Source organism: Prionailurus bengalensis, chromosome X (genome assembly GCF_016509475.1).
Source record: "Prionailurus bengalensis isolate Pbe53 chromosome X, Fcat_Pben_1.1_paternal_pri, whole genome shotgun sequence".
In the NCBI taxonomy this organism is placed as follows: domain Eukaryota; kingdom Metazoa; phylum Chordata; class Mammalia; order Carnivora; family Felidae; genus Prionailurus; species Prionailurus bengalensis.
In genome coordinates, this window is record NC_057361.1 from 123,434,644 (window position 1) to 123,448,121 (window position 13,478).

Genomic DNA, 13,478 nt, shown 5'->3' on the forward strand with positions numbered 1-13,478 from the left:
CTGACAGCACAGAGGCTGCTTGGGATTCTCTCTCTCTCTGCCCCTCCCGGGCTCATGCTTTCTCACTTTCTCTCACTCTTTCAAATAAACTTAAAAATTTTTCACGAAAAAAGAGCTCCCCCAACTCACTACAAAAAACACAAGCAACTCAATATAAAGATGGGCAAAAGGCACTTCAGAGAGGAGGAACCAGACCTGCCAAGAAGTATGTGAGGGGAGCCAGGGGTTTGGCTAAAGCTGGTCCCAGACCAGTGGTGCCACAAAACACACAGCAGGAGCAAACTGGAAGCCTCTCTGGGCCTCAAAGGCAAAGAAGCACATGGGGTGGGGAGGAGGCAACATTCTACACAGTGCAGTTTGCACCTCTTGGCAAGTGAAAGAATGGGTGACAGGGTCAGAGAAGGAGAGGAAGGGAGGAGGTGTATAGGGATCACACTGAGCACAAAGGATCAGCTAGGCAGGGGAACGTTTGGGCCAAAGAGGATGGCAGAGCCAGAGTGATTAGCACCAAGAGTAACAGTGGTGGCCAGTTCCTAAGGGACAGCTGAAGCCAGGGGGCTGGGTGGACAGAGGTCACTGGAGAAAAGGATGAGAAACAGCAAAGACAAGTGCTCAGACTGGCCATGGGGGACAGGGAGTTCTGTACTGAGCAGGTGCCGTGGGCTCCAAAGGGGTGATGTCCTGGGGTTGCAGGCCCTGCAAAGGGCAATGGTGAAAACGGCAAGGACTTCCTAAAAGGAAGATGGGAGGAAATAAATAAAAAATAAAAAATAAAATAAAATAAAAGGAAGATGGGGTGTATTATGGGGACAGAACCATGGTCTGAAAAATAGTCTCCATAGCCCTGAGGCCAAAATCCCGGGAAGGTACCCTCTGTCCCTCACCTCATGACCAGCATTCCTGTTTCCTCCCGCTTCTGCCAGGAAAAGACATGGTGCTGCTACCGGAAGAGAAAGCAGTCCTCCTGTTTCTTGTAAATGTTTTTTCATTTATTTTGAGAGAGAGAGAGAGAGAGAGAGAGAGAGAGAGAGAGAGAGCCTGAGCACAAGTCGGGGAGGAGCAGAGAGAGAGGGAGAGAAAAAAAACCCAAGTGGATTCTGTGCTCTCAGCACAGAGCCCTACACAGGGCTCAATCTCACGAACCGTGAGATCAAGACTTGAACAGAGATCAAGAGTCATACGCAACCGACTGAGCCACCCAAGCACCCCAGCAGCCCTCTCTGTTGATTTAATATTTACTAAGCAACTACTGTATCCCAAGTACCTGGACTACGGAAATGAGTAAGACACAGTCCTGGCCTTCAAGGAACTCAGTGCCCCTGAGAGGACCACAGACTCTGGGAGAGCAGTTACAACACTGGGAAATAAGAGCCCAGTGAAAGAAGGGAGGGAGGGAGGTATAGAGTGCTACCTGAACTAGCAGAGAAGAGTGACTGATGCTTGGGCATGGAGAAGTATACGGGATGATGAAGTTGTGCCTGGAAGGAGGACAGGACCTGGCCAGAAGAGGTGAACATTCCACGCTTCAGGTTGTCTTGGTAGGGTATGTGCGCTCAGGGCACAGGGACTCCACAGCACAGTGACCAACAGGGTTGGGCTGTAAGGAGGGAGAGAGCTGGTGCCACTGGATGGCCCTCCCAGAGCTCCCAGGTGGTGGGGCGTAAAGAGGATAGAGTTCACCGGTGTTTTCAGTATGGGGTTGATGGCGACAGATGTGCAGCTAAGAAACCGAAGTGAACTGATGGCTTGTGTAGGACCCACTGGAGGAGGAAAGACAGGAGGCATCCAGGCCGGTGTGGAGGCTCAGGTAAAAAGCCCCAGACCTCAGACCTGAACTCAGGAAGTAGCAGTGGGGACAAGAAGAGGAGCATCTATTCTGATCAGGCATTTGGGAGGCAGGGACACCGGATTTGGTCACCAAGCAAATGCGAAAGGAGGGTGAGGGTAAGGGAACCCCAGGAACAAAGCAGGGCGACAGGGAGTGTGTTGGGTCCCTGACTGAGAGGTAGAGGGCAGGAAACAGCTCTGACAGGGCGGTTGACTCTGTCTGGCACATGTCAGGTCTGAGGGGCAGCAGGAAACAGAGTAGGAATTTTTCTTCTCACCTGCAAAATACGTTCATATAAAGTCCGTCCCTCAGGACCCCACTGGCCATCCCAGGGTGCCCGGGCGTTCAGCCCGGAGGTGCGGGATTCAACCTGCGGGTACCACCCTCTTCCCGCCTCCGTGCTCTCCGGGGTCCATTTTAAGGGTTACCTCAGGTCGCTGAGGACCCTGGGGCTGCCACTTTGTTGCCTACGAGTGCGGCGCGGACTGGACGCTTATAAAGGGCACTGCCTGGTCTGCGCCACTGGCACACCTTTGCTAAGCCCCGCGCGGTTCCCAAGGTCCAACATTCCGGCCTTGCCAGCTCCGCCCCCCTCCGCCGTAGCTCCACCCCAGCCACGCCCTGTGACACCCCAGCTCCTCCTCCCCGCCACTATACCAGCACAGCCTTGCTCAACCCCAGCCCCTCCCCGCCAGCTATTCCACGAGTCCCGCTCCGCTCCTCCCCTATCACACCCTGCTCCACCCCAGCTCCTCCCCCGAGTTATTCCACCAGTCCCACCCTGCTCCACCCCAGCTTCACCTTCCAGATACCCTACCAGTCCAACCTTGCTACTCTCCACACCAGCCCCTCCGCAACTCCTCCTCCGAACTATCCTAGCAGTCCCGCCCAGCCTCTCTACAGCCCCGCCCTGTTCCCCCCTCCCAGCTATCTCACCAGTCCACTTCGAGCCTCGAAAGCCCCGCCCCACTCCTCCCCATTTTCTGCTCCGAGCTTCCCCCGCCCACGTCGTTCTACTCAACCCCAGCCCCGCTTGTCACCTCCCCACCTTCTCCCAGCTTTTGCCCATCCCCGTGCCACCCTCCCCACCCCCGGCGCTAGCTACTACTTCTCCGACCTTTCCCCCAGACCGGCCCGGCTCATCCTCACCTCTCTCTCCTAACTTGCCACCAGCCACGCCCTCCTAGTCCCCCACTTCTGCCTTTGGAGGGTCCCCCAGCCCGGCCCTGCTACTCCCCAGGTGCTCATCCATTGTGCTTCCCCAGCTCTTCCCATGGCTCCACCTCCGTCTCCTAAATTTCGTCCCACTCGTCCGCCAGCTCCGCCCCGCTCCTCCCCGCCTGCTCCCCTTAGTTCCATCCTGCTCCACCCTACCTCCTTCTACCCGGTGGTTCCCCCACTCCTCCTGCGATTCCACCACCCGCCAAAGCTTTCTTCCAGCTCCGCCCATCTCCACCCCCACCTCCACCTTCCCAACCTCCTCAGTTCCACCCCGCCCCTCTCCAGCTCCCCTTCTCAGCTCCGCTCTGCTCCTCCCCACCCCCACACCCATGGGTTCCCTGGCTCCTCCCCTGAACCCCACCCCCCCGACCACAGCTTTCTCTCAGCTCCGCCCCCTCCTGCCCCAGCTCCGCCTACCCAACCTCCTCAGTTCCACCCCGCCCCTCTCCAGCTCCGCTTCTCAACTCCGCTCAGCTCCTCCCAGGGCCCTCCCCCCAGGGGTCCCCAGCTCCTCTGACTCTATCCCCCACAGTTTCTCCCAGCTCCGCCTCCACTGCCCCAGCTCCATCCTGCCCCTGCTCCAGCTCCTCCTGTCAGTTCTGCCCTCCTCCCCAGTGGTCCCCCAGCTTCCCCTTTGGCTCCACCCCAAGCTCCCCCCTGCAACTCCCCCAGTTACACCTCCCCAGGCCCACCCTGCTCTTCCCACAGCTACTCCTCCGCAGCTTTCCCATCTCCGTCCTGCTCCTTCCCGCTCATTGCCCTAGGTCCTGCCCCAACTCTTTCCCACAACTGGCGCCAGCTTCTTCCACAGCCCTGTCTCACAGCTCCTCCTACCCCAGCTCCTAACCCACAGGTCCGCCCCCACCTACTCCTCCCCCAGTTCCACCTCCCGCCGCCCCGCCCACAGCCCCACCCCCAGACTCGACTCGCCCCGCCCCTTTCCCCCCCAACGCCCCACCCCCATTTCTATCCTCCTTCCGGTTCCGCTCCAGCCGCCAGCGCCAGCTCCCTATCAAGCCTGATGGTCCCGCGCGCCTCCCGGCCCCTTGAGTCCAACGACGTCTCCTAGCGACCGGGAGACGTGTCCTATGTGCGTGTGTGCGTGTCCTATGTGCGTGTGTACGTAAGTGCGTGTCCACGTAACTGCTTGGCTGCGTGCCTACGGGCTTTCGCCCTGGCGTGCTGCGTACCTCCGTGTGCGTACGTAACTACGTGGGTACGAGCCGGCGTATGCCCCGCAAAAAAGGAGCGGCAGCGTCTGTGCGGGTGCGTCAGGTGAGGGGCCGCCGGCGCCCGGCACCTGTCAGCGGTTCCTGGTGTCGGGCCGCGGCGATGGCGGGACAGCCACGACGCGGACCGGGCGCTCTGTCCTCTCTCGGTGGGCCGCGTCGTCTCCTCGTCTGGGCGTGGGAGGCGGTCGTCCCGGCGCTGGTGGCCTCGCAGGGTCACGGGAAGCGGACGGTCCCGCCCGGTGGCCGCAGCCGAATCGGCCTAGCGCGCCTGCGGTGGGCGGGGGCGGGGGCGGGGCCGGGGCAGGGAGATCCGCCACGCGCGAAGGGAGCCAGGAAGCCCGTGCGGCTGCGGCCTGCTCGACCCTCGGCGGGACGGTGCCTCTGGGCTGGGGGTTCCCGGACCAGAGGTCTGGAAGCAAGCGCAGAGCGGCCGCGGACACCCTTCCCTGTCCCCTCCTTCCGCCACCGTCACATGCCCGCGACGTACGTGTGCGCCGAGAAACGCGACCATACCTTTGCACGGGCACCGGTCCGCACGCAGTCGTTCCGGCCCTCCCCGCCTCCCGCTGGGCCCTTAGGGCCGCGACCTCACCGAGGCCACCGGCTGTGCGGGGTTCAGCCGGTTGCCCCTGGCACTCCTCCCGGGGAGGTGGGGAGGCTTCCAGGATTTGATTGAGGGGAACTGGACTGTAGGGCCCCCAAATCCTTCCCGTGTGACAGTGTGAGGGCCTGGTGTCCTCTTTCTCCTGTTGGATACGGGTCTGCTAGGCTGTGAGAACACGAGCCACTTACATGAAATGGTTTTCTCTGCTGCCGGCTGGGGCCTTATGTGGTTAGCAGAACCAACCCGTGAGTGAGGTGCAACGTGGAAGGCTGAGAAGTGAAGGAGGGGTGTCAGTCGCGTCAGGGCTGTCCGGCCGTGAGTTCCATGAAGATGGAACAGGCAGGGGGCAGGTCGCTGGTGCCTGCGGCAACCGGTGTGTTCATGGAGGGGGGCGGGCAGTGCGAGGCAAAGAAGTAGAGACTGTGAGTGTAGACCGCTGCTCCTGGGACCTCTGCTATGCAGAGGTTTAGACAAGTTGGCAGGTGCTGGAGACACGTGCGGGCTCAGGGGCTGGGGGGGGGGGGGTCTTTGTCCCTGCAGTGAGGGGTGTACAGGTGTGGCTTTCTGAAAGGGAGACCATCTCCTCACAGGGGAGGGGAGTAGGGCTGCCTGAGCAAGAGCAGACGGAGTGAGGTCCTCCAGTGAAGGACTGTGCTTGGCCCAGAGCACAGCTGAGGGCAGGTGGCCGCGCAGCTCAGCCCCAGACAGAGGGAACGCAGGGGGTGTGGTGCCAGGGTGGCAGGACGGTGGGTTGGGAAAGGGGTGATCCCAGGGCCTTATCTTTGAGAGTAGATGTGTTCTCTTAAACGAGAGGAGGGGTTGAGGCCAGGTTTATGTCCTTTGAGAACTGGGAGGAGAGATGATCCAGATTCGGTGTGCTCCTGAGTGCAGCGCAGTGCCCCAGGCCCTGTGATGAGGATGATGATAATGATGAGGGGCGGCCACTGTTTGTGGCTGTCCTGTTAGGTGCCACATGCCGGGCTAGGTGCCCCTGCACCTTGTCCCCGGTCCTCGCGGCCCCGATGGAGACTGGGGCTCCTTGAGGTGCCAGGCCCCAGCTGAGGCTCGGGCCGGGGTCGTGTTCCTCCCACTGCACAGCTCTGCCGTGCGCGAGGAGGAGGGACCCCCTCGTCCAGGTGCAAGGACAAGGGGTAGGCGCACTCAGGTCCCCTGAAATCATGGGCTGTCTCTCTATCCCTCGGCGCCTCCTTCTCAGCTATAGAGCGGGGTGACGAAGCGCTGCCTTACTGGGTTATGTGAGGATCGAATCCTGTGATGTGTTGATTGTGCCCACCCCAGTGCCTGGCATGGAGATGGTGCGTGCGCCCTGGTACCAGTTGTTCCTGCTCTGGTTCCTGGTTTCTCTAGGCCCGGGTCAGGGTCGGGGGGTGTCTGTTGATGGTGGAGAGCAGTGGGGCAGGAAGGGGTCAGAGGAGAGTGGCGCCCAAAGGGGTCGGGAGGAGACAGCTGCCAGGACCATGTGCGATCACAGGGCGCCCCCAGCGCTGAGCTGAGGTCGGATACCAAGGGTTTGCGCTCAGCAGCCCCAGGGTGGCGAAGCCCAGGGTGTCCCTGTCTGTGCTGGGAGAGGGGTAGAGCCAGCTCACTGAGCTGTCCAGCCGAGGGGCCCCTTGCCATCTGTGCTCTCCTGGGGCTCAGTGACCTCCGATGTAGAACTGACCACAGGCTGTCCTGGCCATGCCTTTCTCTAGCTATCCCCGCCCTCCTCTCTGAGGTCCCCAACGACTCCATGTGATGGACACGTCATCCTGACCGCCGGCCCCTTCCTTTGTGCCCGTCAGCTGACCGTGTAGTGACAGAGGAGGAAGAGCCAAGGCTCTCTGTTCCCCCACTGTCCAGGTCAGTGGGGTGTCAGGGCACCCCCGGAGGACCCTGGGGAGAGGTCTTGCCCCCAGGTCATGAGCTTGGAGCACTGGGCACGATGCCTGTTGACCTTCGTGGTTCTGTCTCCGCAGGCCTGGTGAGGCCCAAGGCGCTCTGGGGAGATGAAGTTCGGCTGCCTCTCCTTCCGGCAGCCTTATGCAGGTTTTGTCTTAAACGGGGTCAAGACCCTGGAGACGCGTTGGCGTCCTCTGCTGAGCAGCCACCGGAACCGTACCATCGCCATCCACATTGCTCACAGGGACTGGGAAGACACCGCATGGAGGGAGCTGCTGGCGGAGAGGCTTGGAATGACCCCTGCTCAGATTCAGGCCTTGCTTCTGGAAGGGGAAAAGTATGGCCGTGGCGTGATCGCTGGCAAGTGATGAGAAGCCGCATGCTGCTGAGACACCCCCAAGGGCTACTCCCCAGGACCTTGCTCAGGAGTTTTGTGCCTTGTTCCCTTGTGTGAGCTGCTTGGTGTGGGGGCCGTGGTTTCTTTAAGCAGCACACCTTCAGCGGGGCAGCAGGGGGCCCTGGGACTGGGGTTGGGGGGAGTTGCTGAGGTCCCACGACTTCAGGTGAACCCTGCTTCCGCTCTGGGCCTCAGTGCCTGGTTCTGACCTGAGAGACAGGGACAGGTTCCAAATGTGCATGTGACCTTCGCTCACGGTTGCACGTGTGTGCCCACGTGCGTGCGTGCGACAGAGACCGTGGAGGCAGCACGGTGCACACAGTGGGTCGGGGCAGACTCCAGACCCCGGGCTGTTGCCGGGCTTCCTGTGGGATGCCCCACCCCCACTGTCCCTGTATCCTGGGTGAGTCTCCTAAGCCCTCGGTGGGGGAGGTCCCACACGAGCACCTGCCACCTGCTGAAGTGCTCGGGGACCTGAGTGCCTGTTCCGCCCAGCATCTGGGGCCCTTCTGGTCTGACCTCTGCCTGTTGCCCTAAGCTCTCTAGCTGGGGCCAGCCCATTATTTGGGGGTGGTCGTTGAGGACGAGGCCCTCCACTCCGTTTCGCTCCCTCCCTCGGCCTCACCCAGAACTCCCTAAGCAGACTTTAGCGTGTCGGGCATGCTCAGTCCGAGGGGCCCAGTGTACCCGGTGTCCCCTGGTCTCTGGTGGTTGTAACTTTGAATAATCATGTTCTCCAACAGGCGGGCCTTGGTTTCTGGAAGGAAAAACCATCGTGTGCTTCTCTTTGTGCTCAGGGCTTGTTGACATTGGGGAAACCGTGCAGTGCCCAGAGGACTTAGCTCCTGATGAGGTTGTGGCGCTGGAGAATCAAGCTGTACTGACCAGCCTGAAGCAGAAGTACCTCACCGTGCTTTCAAACCCCAGGTGGTTACTGGAGCCCATACCCAGGAAAGGCGGAAAGGATATCTTCCAGGTAGACATCCCAGAGCACCTGATGCCCTTGGGGCAGGACGCCTGGCAAGTGCGGAAGGTTACCGAGAAACCGGCTAAATCGTGACCCATCGACTGACTGTCATGCCGCAGACCTACAAGCCAGGTTCAGTCTGAATCAGCCCTGCCACTGTGTGCTGTTCGTGGAAACAGGTCTCTCCACTCAGATGCAGGGGACAGGGCAACGGGACTTTCCTCGTGAGATGCCTGTCTGGGCTCGCCGGCAGTCTCCAGGACTTCGACGTTCGGGATAAAGGGGAAGCGGCCAGTAAATGTCTTGGTGCCGCCACTACTTGAGTCCTGACTTCCGGGTCGTACAGAGACATAGGTCTGAAGACGACCGGTTCGTGTTTCCTCCTCTCGTTGTTTTGCTCAGAACTCATAGGACGTTTGAACAGCATCCAGGGGACCTTGTGGGAAGGCTGGGAGCGGGCGCTAAAGGGGTGTGCAGGGGTGGCCAGCCACGGGTGCCCCCGTTCACCATGACGACAGCATCAGACTGAGACACAGCATCCGTCTGTTCTTACAAATGACTCTTGCTCTGTTGTCAAAGCGTCCCTTGGCCCATGAAGTATGCGTGTTTGACACATCCCACAGCTAGCTACTTCATGGCCAAAGGAAGGATCCTAAATACAGCACCGATGGGAAAATGATTAAGTCGTGTTGTGTATTCTGTGGGAAATCTTTTGTTGTCGTTGTGTGCTTTCTTAGCAAAGTTTCTGGTGGTCCTTACCGATAGGGAAGATGGGCTGTCCCTCCCCCCAACCCGCCAGGCACTGACTAGAATGGCCCGTCTCTTCTGAGCAACAAGAAAGTAGCCCCACATCCCTTGGCAGATGGGGTGGCCCTGCTTTTAGGTGGGCCTCTTTGGCAGGCCCCTGGCTCTTGGGCTAGAGGCGCTCAGCTGCTGATCAGAAACTTCCCGGCATCACAGGGGCACCCGTGAGGAAAAGCCCTCCTGTTTCAAACACACGAATGATACGAGGTGACACCCCCAAGGTCAGGAGTGAGGCAGTTCTGTCTCCTGACCCGCGGGCGAGGCTCAGGGGACCAGATCTTCCTGGGCTTGCCTCCTCCATGCTCCCTAGCCAGGTCCTTGGCCGAGGCTGCAAAAACGCTGCCGCTTCGAAGGACAGAGGACAGTAGGGGGCCAGAACCTGTCTCAGGCCAGGATTCCCAGCCTCCCCGGGCTTATCGCATAAGGTGTGTGTAGCATTATACGTGAGAAAGAACACAGATTCGCCATTCTAGTCAGACTGTTTATTTACTCCCGCGGAGTTGTGTTTGTTTCCATTAAAGCCGAAAATAGATTGACGGTTACAGTGGTGAGTTTTTAGCTGTCATCAGTGGCCTGTGAGCCTAGGGACCCGGATTTTCCTTGAAATGTTCACAGAGGGCACACTTGTAATCTGAGGAGCCCTCCTGCTCCTCGTTCTCACTGGGGGCCTCATTTGGGGACATGACTGACAGGGCTGCCAGCAGGATGGAATAACAGGTGTTATACAGAGACATCACCGTACCATAGTCGGGGTAAACTGGGGGGCTGACGGGCAGTTCCCCTGTGTCATCCCTTCTGGCAGTAGCCAGGGGCACAAACATCATGTCCCTGGAGGTGCCCTCCCCACTCAGGCCACCTGGCTCACTCGGGCCATGAGTTGCCATGGCATACCCGGCTGCGCTGCTCAGAGACCAAATGCCAGAGAAGGCGAAGGACTGGCTGCCACTGGGACCCTGAGCATTTGGGGCTGCGCCGAGGACCGTCTTGTCGTCGTTGGCGGGTTCCTCGTGATGGATTCGTGGGGACTGTCTTGTTGCTGCCACCGGCTTCTTTCTCTTTGGAGTTGGTGCACTGGTGCCTAGCCAGGTGGTGGTGACTCTCAGGTCACTTTTCCTCTGAATGTTCCTGAGCAGGAAAGGCTTGTCTCTCTGAAAGTTGGCGTTGCGGTAAATCTGAAACGAGATGCGAGATTCATCATTTTAGTCATTCTGGGAGGGAAGATTTGTGTCTGCTGCCACCGAGACTGCCACCTCCTTGCCCTCTTCTCCCTCCCCTCCCCCTCCCCTCCCCCTCCCCCTTCTTCCTCCCCTTCTCCCCCATCCTCCCCCTTGCCTCCCTCTCCCTCCTCTTCCCCCCACAATCCCCTTCCACCTCTCTCCTTCCTCTTCTTCTCGCCCCTCCCCCTCCTCCTCCCATTCCCCCTCCCCCCTTACCCCCCCCCCCACTCCCTGCCCCTGGATCCCCCCACCACCACTCCCTGCCCCTGGCCCCTCCCACAGCAGTCATAATGGTCTGGTTCCACTATGGAGAAAAGTTCCTTTTAAGTTGTCTACAAGGCTCACTATGCCCTGGGACCTAACTAAACTCACTGAATAAAGACACATAAAGCCCAGTTGAAGGGATTCACATACCTATTTGACGTTACCTGGCCTCTGAATGTTTAGTCATACCTGCACACTCCATCTAAGGGGGTTGTAGGTTAATAGGAAAGTCTAGACTTTCTCATCTCTCCATAATGTCTCTTGAGAAAGAAAGTTGTCCTCGGAAATTAAACCCTTTCAGTAGATCATTCATCTGGGGTCTACTAGGAAGGTGCTGAAAAGACAGAAAACATGGGAAACCAAGGACTTTCTACTTACCAGCATTCTCTTATTCCCTGGGGACTGAATCCCCCAAGGGTCGGTTGCGCGTATTTTGCTGAAGCCGTACAGGTTCAGCAGGCGGATGAAAGTCTTCAAGCTGTCAGTTTCAAAGATTCTCTCCGCGCCTCTGCGGTGAAGAACCTCCCTCCGGAAAAGGTCTTCGTCGATGATCACGGTGTCCCCGGCATCGTTCCAGCGCACGGACGTGAAGGTGTTGTCCTCCAAGATCATCCAAAGCTTTCTTGGGAAGGAGAGCCCAAGAATACTGTTGTTTTCTCCCACGTTGGCAGCGCCTTGGTTTGGGGCCTGTGGTTGTGGGTTGTCTTGGGGGCCTGGATCTTGGATCACTGCTTGGTCCCTATTCATCACCAAAATCTCCCCGGAATCCAAATTTGGATCCTGGGATGAACTAGATGGTAATTCTGGTGCTGGCTCTCCATCATCAGATGGGGCCAGCTTCCCTTTGGGTATCTCCTTAGCACTCTGACTAGCCATGGAGCTAGTCTAGACCAAGAGCACTTTTGCCATGAGAATGTCTCACTGACCTCTCAAGTCGCAAATGCCTTCAGTCAGTATGGGGATGCCCAATATATACCGTCCACAAAATTCTAGAATCTCGTAGTGAGGCAACCAGATACCTAAGTCATCGCCTCTTTATTTGTCATGTGATGTCACAAAGGTGGCTCACAGCTGATCTGGCAAGGCAGCACTGGCCAAGTGTGGGGGAGGGGGTGGGCACAGGGCCCCCAGCTTCTCTCTTTTCCAAAAGTATATGCAAACATCTGGTTTGAGTTCCCAGGAAGGGCTCCTGTCTGCAGCCAGGAACGTTGTTTCATGGGACCAGGCCCTGGATGGGAAGAGAAACCATGATCCGAGGTCCACTCCCACTCCAGGGATGGGGGAGACAAGTTGCTGGTCTCTCAGATTTGGTCAAGAGCCAGGCCCTGGTTAGTCCTGGCTTGGGCTGCCCCCAAGACTGCCTGGGTCAGATGGACCCTTGGGGTCGGTACCTCTCAGAAGATGGCAATCCCTAGAGGACTTGTCCTAGTCTTACTTGGTAGCCTCCGTTTATTCCTACCTGCCCTCCCCCCCCCATACTTACTGCTTTGGTCTCTTCCAAAATTTCCTGCTGGTTACTTGGTACTGCTCAGAAAGGCCCCAACAAAAAGTCCTGTTTTCATGCCCCTTGTGTCAAGTTGTCCTCAGGGTAGGGTCTCAGTTAGGCCCCCTTTTATGCTGCCCCCACACAATTCCCTTTTTGGTCTCTTCCAACTGTTCCTGCTACTTAGTTGGTCCTGCTCAGATAGGCCCCAACAAAGGGTCCTATTTTCTTGTCCCCTGGGTCAAGTTGTCCCCAGAGTAGGGTCTCAGTTGATGAGCCCCCCTTTTATTCCTGCCCCCCCCACTTCCTGCTTTGGTCTCTTCCACGTATTCCTGCTGGTTAGTTGCTCCTACGCATATAGGCCCCAACAAAGAGTCCTATTTTCTTCCTCCAGGTCAAGTTGTCCTCAGGGCAGGGTTTCAGTTGGTAGTCCCCCATTTATTCCTGCTGCCCCCCCCCACACTCACCGCTTTGGTCTCTTCCAACTGTTCCTGCTGGTTAGTTGCTCCTGCGCAAAGACCCCAAAAGAGACTCCGATTTTCTTGCCCCCTAGGTCAGGTTGTCCCCAGAGTAGGGTCTCAGTTGGTAGCCTCCCCTTTTATTCCTGTCACCCCCCCCCCCCACTTCATGGTTTGATCTCTTCCATTGTTCGGGCTTGTTAGTTGCTCCTGCTCAAATAGGCCCCAACAAAGAGTCCTGTTTTCGTGCCCCTAGGTCAAGTTGTCCTCAGAATAGGGTTTCAATCGGTAGCCCCCCATTTATCCCTGTCGCCCTTCCCACAACGTACTGCTTTTGTCTCCTCCAAAGATTCCTGCTGGTTAGTTGTTACTGCTCAGACAGGTCCCATCAAAGAGTCCTGTTTTCTTGCCCCCTACAATAAGTTGTCCTCAGAGTAGGGTCTCAGTTGGTAGCCCCATTTTATTCCTGGCCCCCCCCCCACCACTTCTTGGTTTGATCTCTTCCACTGTTCCTGCTGGTTAGTTGGTCCTGCTCAGATAGGCCCCAACAAAGAGTCCTGTTTAATTGCCCTCTAAGTCAAGTTGTCCTCAGAGTAGAGTCTCAGTTGGTAGCCCCCCTTTTATTGCTGCACCCCCACACTTCCCACGTTGGTCTCCCCCAATTGCTCCTGCTGGTTAGTTGCTCCTGCTCAGCTAAGCCCCAAGAAAGGGTCCCATTTTCTTGTCTTGTCCCCTAGGTCAAATTGTCCCCAGAGTAGGGCCTCAGTTGCTAGCCCACCCTTTTATTCCGGACCCATTAACTAACTTCCTGCTTTGGTCTCTTCCAGCTGTCCCACTGGTTAGTTGGTGCTGCTCAGATAGGCCCCAACAAGGGTCCTGTTTTCTTGCCCCAGGTCAAATTGTCCTCAGAGTACATTCCTACTTGGTAGCCCCACTTCTATTTCTGCCCCTCCCCCACTTCCCGCTTTGGTCTGCTCCACTGTTCCTGCTGGTGAGTTGCTCCTGCTTAGGAGCTCCTGCTCCTGTTTATTTGCCCCAACAAATAGTCCAATTTTCTTCCCCCTAAGTCAAGTTGTCCTCAGAATATGGTCTCAGTTGGTAGCC

The 13,478-nt window shown here is 57.9% G+C and overlaps 3 protein-coding genes across 18 annotated transcripts in view; 1 reads left to right on the forward strand and 2 right to left on the reverse strand.

Annotated features, from left to right (window-relative positions):
• Positions 1–2,406, reverse strand: part of IDS (iduronate 2-sulfatase) — a 40,694-nt gene extending 38,288 nt beyond the window's left edge. The window contains exon 1 of one of the 6 annotated variants that reach the window (XM_043570825.1): positions 2,106–2,406. In XM_043570825.1, the coding sequence (XP_043426760.1) occupies positions 2,106–2,155 (50 nt within the window). In that variant the 5' untranslated portion in view covers positions 2,156–2,406. The remainder of the gene's footprint in view (positions 1–2,105) is intronic. The other 5 variants (XM_043570823.1, XM_043570821.1, XM_043570817.1 and 2 more) reach the window with 5 other exon arrangements.
• A 1,611-nt stretch (positions 2,407–4,017) lies between these two features.
• On the forward strand, positions 4,018–8,827 carry LOC122477619 (protein EOLA1). 11 transcript variants are annotated; one of them, XM_043570834.1, is made up of 4 exons: positions 4,189–4,427; positions 6,598–6,745; positions 6,862–7,144; positions 7,979–8,827. In XM_043570834.1, exons 3-4 carry the CDS (start codon positions 6,892–6,894, stop codon positions 8,239–8,241), a joined length of 516 nt encoding a protein of 171 aa, XP_043426769.1. In that variant the 5' UTR covers positions 4,189–4,427; positions 6,598–6,745; positions 6,862–6,891; the 3' UTR covers positions 8,242–8,827. The 11 variants fall into 11 exon arrangements, 8 of the variants coding, with proteins under 8 accessions (XP_043426771.1, XP_043426772.1, XP_043426770.1 ...); XM_043570836.1 differs by lacking the exons at positions 4,189–4,427; positions 6,598–6,745 and adding an exon at positions 4,018–4,168; XM_043570837.1 differs by lacking the exons at positions 4,189–4,427; positions 6,598–6,745 and adding an exon at positions 4,020–4,172.
• A 706-nt stretch (positions 8,828–9,533) lies between these two features.
• Positions 9,534–11,316, reverse strand: LOC122477172 (heat shock transcription factor, X-linked member 3-like). The gene is made up of 2 exons (XM_043570033.1): positions 10,812–11,316; positions 9,534–10,124 (listed from the first exon to the last, which is right to left on the reverse strand). The coding sequence occupies exons 1-2, from the start codon at positions 11,307–11,309 to the stop codon at positions 9,534–9,536; spliced, it is 1,089 nt and encodes a 362-aa protein (XP_043425968.1). The 5' UTR covers positions 11,310–11,316.
• Positions 11,317–13,478: the final 2,162 nt, after the last annotated feature.